Here is a 6,912-nt window from a genome sequence, read left to right as displayed (position 1 = left end):
TTTGTTTATTACTTCAATCTAGTTATTTATTTACAAATTGCACTTACTTTACATGCTTATGTGAGCTTTTGTGTAACTTTGTTCTTCTTATGTCAACGTGTGTGTACATAAAATGTAAGTGTTTGTGTGTAAGTATGTCTGCGTTGTTTCTGTTGTACTTATTAGACTAAATAACTATTTAATAAACTTTATAACACATTACTTTCAATTATATTTGTTATTACTTGTTCTGATATTTATGTAAATACTTTAAACTTTAAAGTGTCCTTTTCTATTGCAAGTTTTATAAGTACATACATTTAACAAAGTAACAACTGAGGAAAGCTGCAGAAAGGCGAACTTTTTTGTCCAACATTCATTTTCTTTACTACATAATTGCTACATACACTGAGTCGCCGCAACATAATAATCACTCTACCACTTCACTGCAGCATGCATTTTCGCCCTTTTGCATGCAAAAGCATTTTTTTGTTTTGTAAAACAAAAAAAAAAACAAAGAAAAGTTACACCTACACGCCAACACTAAAAGCGCTCAGGCGAAACAAAAAAAGCAAAACAAAAGCTTACATCGTATGTGTATGTGCCCTAATGATTTGAAGTGCTTTCACACTTGTTTATAAGCTTGCCAAAGCTGCAGTGTTCCAAGCTTTTCAAAGCACTTTCACATGTGAGAAGCTTTCACATGTGTACATACATACATATGCACATTACGTTTGACGATATGTAGGGCGCAACTGTTTGTTTTGCAGTTGTATGCATGTTTGAGCACGCGTTTGTAAGTGTGTGTGTATTTGTGTTTAGAAGTGGACTTAGAAATGCGTCACAACAATATCTTCTTCGAGATCATCCAGCTCGTCGTCTGTTTCTTCCACTTCGGTTGGGCCATTAGCCTCAGCGGCTGCTGCAGCGGCAGCCGCTTCCTTCTCCTTGGCGGCAGCCTCCAATTTCTCTTGCTTCTTTAGCTTGCGTTGCTAAATTAGAATAAATAAACAAATGAGTAATTGGATCTTCCAGTATTTATGCTGCCATTTATTACATACCTTTCTTCTATACAGAATTTCCACAATAGTGTATCCAACGCATCCCAATGCCAATACAGCCAATAGAACATAAAGCTTCATGCGCGCACACAAAGTTGTCGCATATGCATAGGCGATCACGAAGCCAGCTGATTCCCAGAGACGGTAGTTGGAGAAGGCCGCTTCTTTGTTGCGACGGAAGAGCAGACCGTATAGGCCGTTGATTTGCGTTTGCCATACAGCATCGCCGACACCCCACAATCCGGACATGGCGTAGAAGATGAGTGGATTCTCAGGGCTGGGACGCCAGAACAATTCAATGGAGATGAGTGTGAAATGCACTACAGCGCCGAGAATAATGATGGGCAGACGTCCAATATATTTCATTACCGAACCGAAAAGGATCGAGCAAATAGCGTTGACCACACCGAAGCAGATCATCACAAAACCAATTTGATTGATGCCCAAAGCGCACGAAACATATGCCTGTGTGAAATCGGCACCGATGAAAGCCTGTTCCATGCCAATGAAAATTGTGATGGGAATGAGCAATTGCTGGTTTGGTTTCTTCATTTGACGGAAAGTAGCCGACAGCAATTCCATGCCAGACAATTCTTGTGCCGATTGTGAACCCTTACGTTTTTCACCATACCGCTTTAGGGGATCCAGGAAGATTGCAATAATGGCTACGGCAGCAATGATGCAAGACAAGTAGATCATAGAGATTTCGAAGATTTCATTATCTGGTGGACGGCTCAAAATGCCGGTCGAACTTTGCACACAGAAGTTCGCACCGCAGTGTTTCAGAGAATCTTCAGAGGTGGTGGTATTGCTGTCACCGCCACTGCCATGAGCTCCGCTCGAAAGCACTGCAAAAAAGGAAACGAGAAAATTAGTCTTAATAACTTATACGATATGTTTCTTAAAAATATTGATATGTATATAATAGTGTGCCACCTTTCTTTTTAGTGACAGCCAGGCTGCAACCAAAGCTCTGAGCTCTTTCACGTTTCACTCAAAGATTGCGTTGGACTGCCGCCTATATCTACAGAAGAAGGCCAAGCAGAAGAGACTTCACCTCAATTGGGTCCCTGGTCAAAGGGACATAGAGGGAACCTGCATGACAGATGAACTTAGTGAATTTGTTTACAAACAAGCTGAAGAAAGATGGAGTCAAAGTACGTCTTGTCGAATTTCCAGGCAGACTTGGCCTAAATGGGACCGGAAGCGGTCACGAAGGGTATACTCTCTTAGAAGAGAGGATATATCTATGTCGTTGGGGCCCTAACCGGGCACTGTCTAATAGGTAAGCATGCAGAAAGGCTCGGCGTGCCTTTTTGTAGATGTTGCAGAAGCTGCAAGGACGACGAAGAGGAGGAAACAGTATTGCATCTCTTGTGTAAATGCCCTGGGTTCACCATTCCTGGCCGACCTTAGGGAGGTTTCAAATACCGATGCGGGGTGCCTGCTGAGATTCATCAGCGAAACGAAGTGGTTCAATAGGGAGGATAATTGAACGGGTGTCAACTGTGTGTGTAACACAATGGGCCTTCTATCGATGGCCTAAGTGTGCCGCTAAGGCGGCAGCCGCCTCTACCTACCTAAAGATCCTTCGACTCGGCATCCATGATCTCTCTGCACTCGGGTATATACAACTGACACCACTTCGCAAAGGAGACTGGCACTTGGCGAAGTGCTTTGGGCTGGGCACAAACCGACGAACGATTATAGAGCCAAATAAGAATAATATGAAGAAAGGCAAACAAAAATAACTGTAAAACCATAGTATGTAGACAGAGCTGTCGTAGCGGATCGTGGATAAATTTAGCCAACATCGAGGATCAATTCCAACAACGGCTTCGGAGTTTATGACTTTTAAATAATAATAATATGTTATAATAGATTAGCGCTTACACAATATGTTAGTGTTTGGCCGACGAGCTTCTCCCCCGATTTGTGGCGTGCACCTTGATGTTTTCACACAAAGGGTAAGGAACTCCAGTTTTACGGCGGCTCAGAACAGCGATTGTATTTTTAAGGGAAGCTGTTTTTAGTGGCAGAAATACACTCGGAGCTTTGTCAGGGGAGACCGCTATTAGAAATAGCTTTTTCTTTTCTTTAGCTTTTGATGTTAATTGGGAACTGTGCTCTATCCCAGACCCTGCGGACTGTCAGTGCGCACGTTTAGCCACTACCGCACAGGGGTTTTCTTATTTTTCACCTAATATTTTTTTTTTACCTACGCTTGACTTAATTACCATTTATTAATCTTCAACTTACCCAAACTCGAAATCAGATTTCCCCACAATTCGGCTGTTTGCCAAGCCAAGAAGAAGAAACCGAAGAATCGCACAATAATTGCATCCACCGCCTGTTCGGTTATCTTCGCATACACTTGACCGACCTGAGTCAAATAGGTGGCCTTAGATGCCCACATAGGAGCGGCACCCAAACCGACTAGAATACCAGCAGGAACCAATGTGTAAAACCTATGTAGGAACAGAAATAAGATGTGGAGCGTTAGATAATTCAAGTTTGATAAATGCGAATACATATGTATGGACATGAACATCCATTGCTTGACTACTTACTTTGGGAACAATTGGAAGGCGATGTACGGCGCATAGCACAGCATACTGAAGACCAGCGTCCACTTTACAGTCAATTTGCGTATAATAAGTGTGGGTAGGAAGATGCATGAGACGACAAGCGCCGCATAAATGGCGCTCAACGATACAGTGCCTAAGCCATCTTCGGCATTAATCGAGGACTGTAAATTGGCTGTGCCCTGGTTGACGGAAACAAGACAAGCGTTGTGTTAAGTACGTAAACAAACAAAAAGTTGAAAAGAAACAAAAAACAAAAAGATTGAAATGTGTGTAGGAAAACAAAGAGAAAGTGAATTTTTATTGTATTAACATATGCGCTTGTTATGCATGTATGTATGTATGTATGTATGTTTATATGTCTGCATGTGCGTATGCTTGGTTTTTAAATTATACATATGTATGTACATATGTATGGGCGGCTATTGGCCAGTGCGTGCGCTTTTTCATTGGCGACTGAATATATTTATTTTGTTTTTTATGCATTTTTGTTTTTACTACTATAAAATGTATCGATTTTGTGTATGTTTGTAGGTAAATGCGTACATACAGTATTGGCCAATACAATAGCACCCCCATTTCAAATTGATATTGTTTGCCACTCATTTTTATTTATTTATTTTTAGGAATTTTCAATACAGTTTATTCTATAACAAAACTCATATAAACCCAGGGTTTAAAGTTTTTAAACGACTACAAAAAAAACGCGACAAATTCCCACCTAAATTTCAAGTGCACAATTTTAAAGCTCAGTCAATTTTAGCCCAATAATGTGCAGGTTTTAAGCGGCTAAAAATTACCGTTGATTTTTTAAGATTTTTTTTTGAATTGTGTTTATTCGTTATATAGAAGCAAATGGGACAAAAAAAATTCTAAAAAAATAAACGGTAATTTGTAGCGACTTGAAACTTGCACATTATCAGACTTAAATTCAATGGGCTATAAAAATGCGTACTCGAAAAAATTCGAACTCTTCTGAGAAAAAACTTTGAGATTTCGGTTAAAAATTGTTGCGTTTTTTGTAGTCTTTTAAAAAGCTTTAAAGTTGGTTTTATATTAGTTTTGTTAGAGAATGAACTCTATTTTAATTGAAAATTCTTAAAACTAAATAATTAAACATAAGTGGAAAACAATGGGGGTGCTATAGATATGTCCAATACTGTATGTACATACATATATTTTATAGAGAATCAATATGCCTTTTCGTTGACTTACCTGAAACGCTGTGAATTGTACCATGAATGCAAATGATATGATGGAGATATTTTTCAAAATGCGCCATTTTTCGCCCGGATTTAAAATGACTTTCTCTCTGAGTGATGCTGTATCTGGCTCAAAACCAGCTTTTGGCTGCAAAACAAGATGTAAGAGTATACAAAATTGTTAGTGTTTTTGTTTTGGTTTAAGTGGTTTTTTAATAAAAAATAATCTAAATCAATAAAAACAATATCTAAAAACTAGGCAAAGGTAAATTTTTTATTATGCTGAAAAATCGCTAGCATTTAAGTGGTTAATTTAAAACATAAATCAGTTAATCAACAAATCGAGTGCGTATCGTGAACAATATTGTCAGTTAGACATGTATTTTTCTCTACCAGAAGTAAAGCTTCGTATCCACACTCTGTGAATTAAAAGGCCTTTGTAAAAACTTTTTTTTGATTCCAACAAATTGTTTATATTTTTTTTCATTTTATTCGACAGATTATGTTTCGTAGGCGTTAGAATGTGCTTTGGAGATAAAAAAAATCCAAAACACTTAGGCAATTTTGTAGGTCTGCCAGCCTCTGGAAAAGTACTATAAGGTTTACTAAACACGAGCCGACCGTTGAAGCAACCGGGGAATGCCCCGTGTGTAGCAGTTGTTGCTCATTAAAATTCGTGCTGCCGCAACCGTCACCCGAAAATCAAAATGTTTTTTTATTTTGTGTTGGTTGTGCGGTTTGGTCGGTTGCCTCGTGTGTATTGAACGAGAAAAACAGGTTGCCTTAATACGTTGCTTCAATGGTTGTCTCGTGTGTAGGCAGCACAAAGCTGATGTGATGTATTTCCGATTTGATTTGGAGATAAATCGGTGTTAGTTTTTTGCCATGTTCACTGTTGATTTTTGTTCTACGAAAGGAACTTGGAAGTTCGTTCAAAATTCACAATTTTCCCACACTGTCGAAATAATCAAATACGAATAACAGGGCAATTCTGGCTAAGATAGTTGAAAGTCTTTCGTAAGGCAATTGAAAGACAACAGTAGGCAAGATAGTTTGAAATTTTTTTTTTTTATTCTGGCAAGAAAGTCTTACAAAAAAAGATGCCTCTCATGATAAAAACAGAAGGAATTTGTATATCATTTCGTTCGCGCTGCTCCAACAGTCGCAATTTCCGTGTGAAAAAAGCACTGCCTTCCCATTCGAGAGATCCGAGGTTCGACTCCTGGGAAAACGATTTTTTTTTTCAATTTAAGTTATATTATTATTTTTTATTAATTTTCTTTTAATTTTTTTTAGATTTTTTTGTTTTAAAAAGCAAAATAAATATACATACATATGTATATTTTTTAATTTAATAATGTTTTTAGAAACTTATTTTATTTTATATTTATTTATTTTATATTATTTATTCCATTTAGTTTTTAGAAACCTATCTACATATATTTTTGGTAATCTTCTTAATTAATTTAAATTTCAAATTTTATTGTTTTAAAAAGTAAACCATTTTATTAAGTTAAATTTTAGGAATTTATCCCAGGTTTTCATTTTTAGTTTATTTTCTTTAAATATTTGTATTATATTATTTAAAAAGAAACATATCTTTTTTCTAATTTCATTTAATTTTTAGAAACTTATTTTGTTATGTTAATCTTTTTTATTTAATTTTCTTTAAATTGCTGATTTAAATTTTATCGTTATAAACACAAAAAAAATATTATTTTTAAATTCGTTTAATTTTTAAAAAACTTATGGCTAAACAACAAATGAATAACACTTAGACCTCCTCGTTAGCAGATTTCCATACTTGCAGAAAGACTAATTTTATCTTTGCTACTAGTAACAAGAAAAAATGTATTAAAACAAATGTGAAACATTTTAGCAATATTTAGCCGAATTAAAAAATTTTTTGCTAATTGCTGATTTGCGCGTAAAATATAAATGTAGGTATGTTTGTATATAGCAAAGAGATACTGATAAAATATCATTCCAAATAGCATGTTTTTTAACTTTAGTAAGCTTCTCTTGTGTCATTGAATTTTAGCATACATTGTCTGTCACTTATTTATATTTTATAAATATTTATGC

General features: G+C 36.4%; 2 protein-coding genes across 2 annotated transcripts in view; both read right to left on the bottom strand.

Moving 5' to 3' along the window:
* Window positions 1–4: 4 nt before the first annotated feature.
* On the bottom strand, window positions 5–4,975 carry LOC118733427 (UNC93-like protein; the record flags this gene model as incomplete). Its single annotated transcript, XM_036462807.1, is given in 5 exon segments — window positions 5–971; window positions 1,041–1,888; window positions 3,300–3,508; window positions 3,611–3,807; window positions 4,841–4,975. Coding segments are annotated over 5 exon segments (1,551 nt in total), but the record flags the coding sequence as incomplete, so codon positions are not given.
* A 1,626-nt stretch (window positions 4,976–6,601) lies between these two features.
* Window positions 6,602–6,912, bottom strand: part of LOC118752947 (UNC93-like protein) — a gene marked incomplete at its 5' end in the record, with an annotated part of 3,627 nt that continues 3,316 nt past the window's right edge. The window contains one exon of the mRNA XM_036487799.1: window positions 6,602–6,660. Coding sequence (XP_036343692.1) covers window positions 6,602–6,660 — 59 coding nt within the window. The remainder of the gene's footprint in view (window positions 6,661–6,912) is intronic.

Source organism: Rhagoletis pomonella, unplaced genomic scaffold, assembly GCF_013731165.1.
Source record: "Rhagoletis pomonella isolate Grant_MI unplaced genomic scaffold, Rhpom_1.0 Rhpom_scaffold_00002, whole genome shotgun sequence".
In the NCBI taxonomy this organism is placed as follows: Eukaryota; Metazoa; Arthropoda; class Insecta; order Diptera; family Tephritidae; genus Rhagoletis; species Rhagoletis pomonella.
This window is presented reverse-complemented; position numbering and strand designations above follow the sequence as displayed.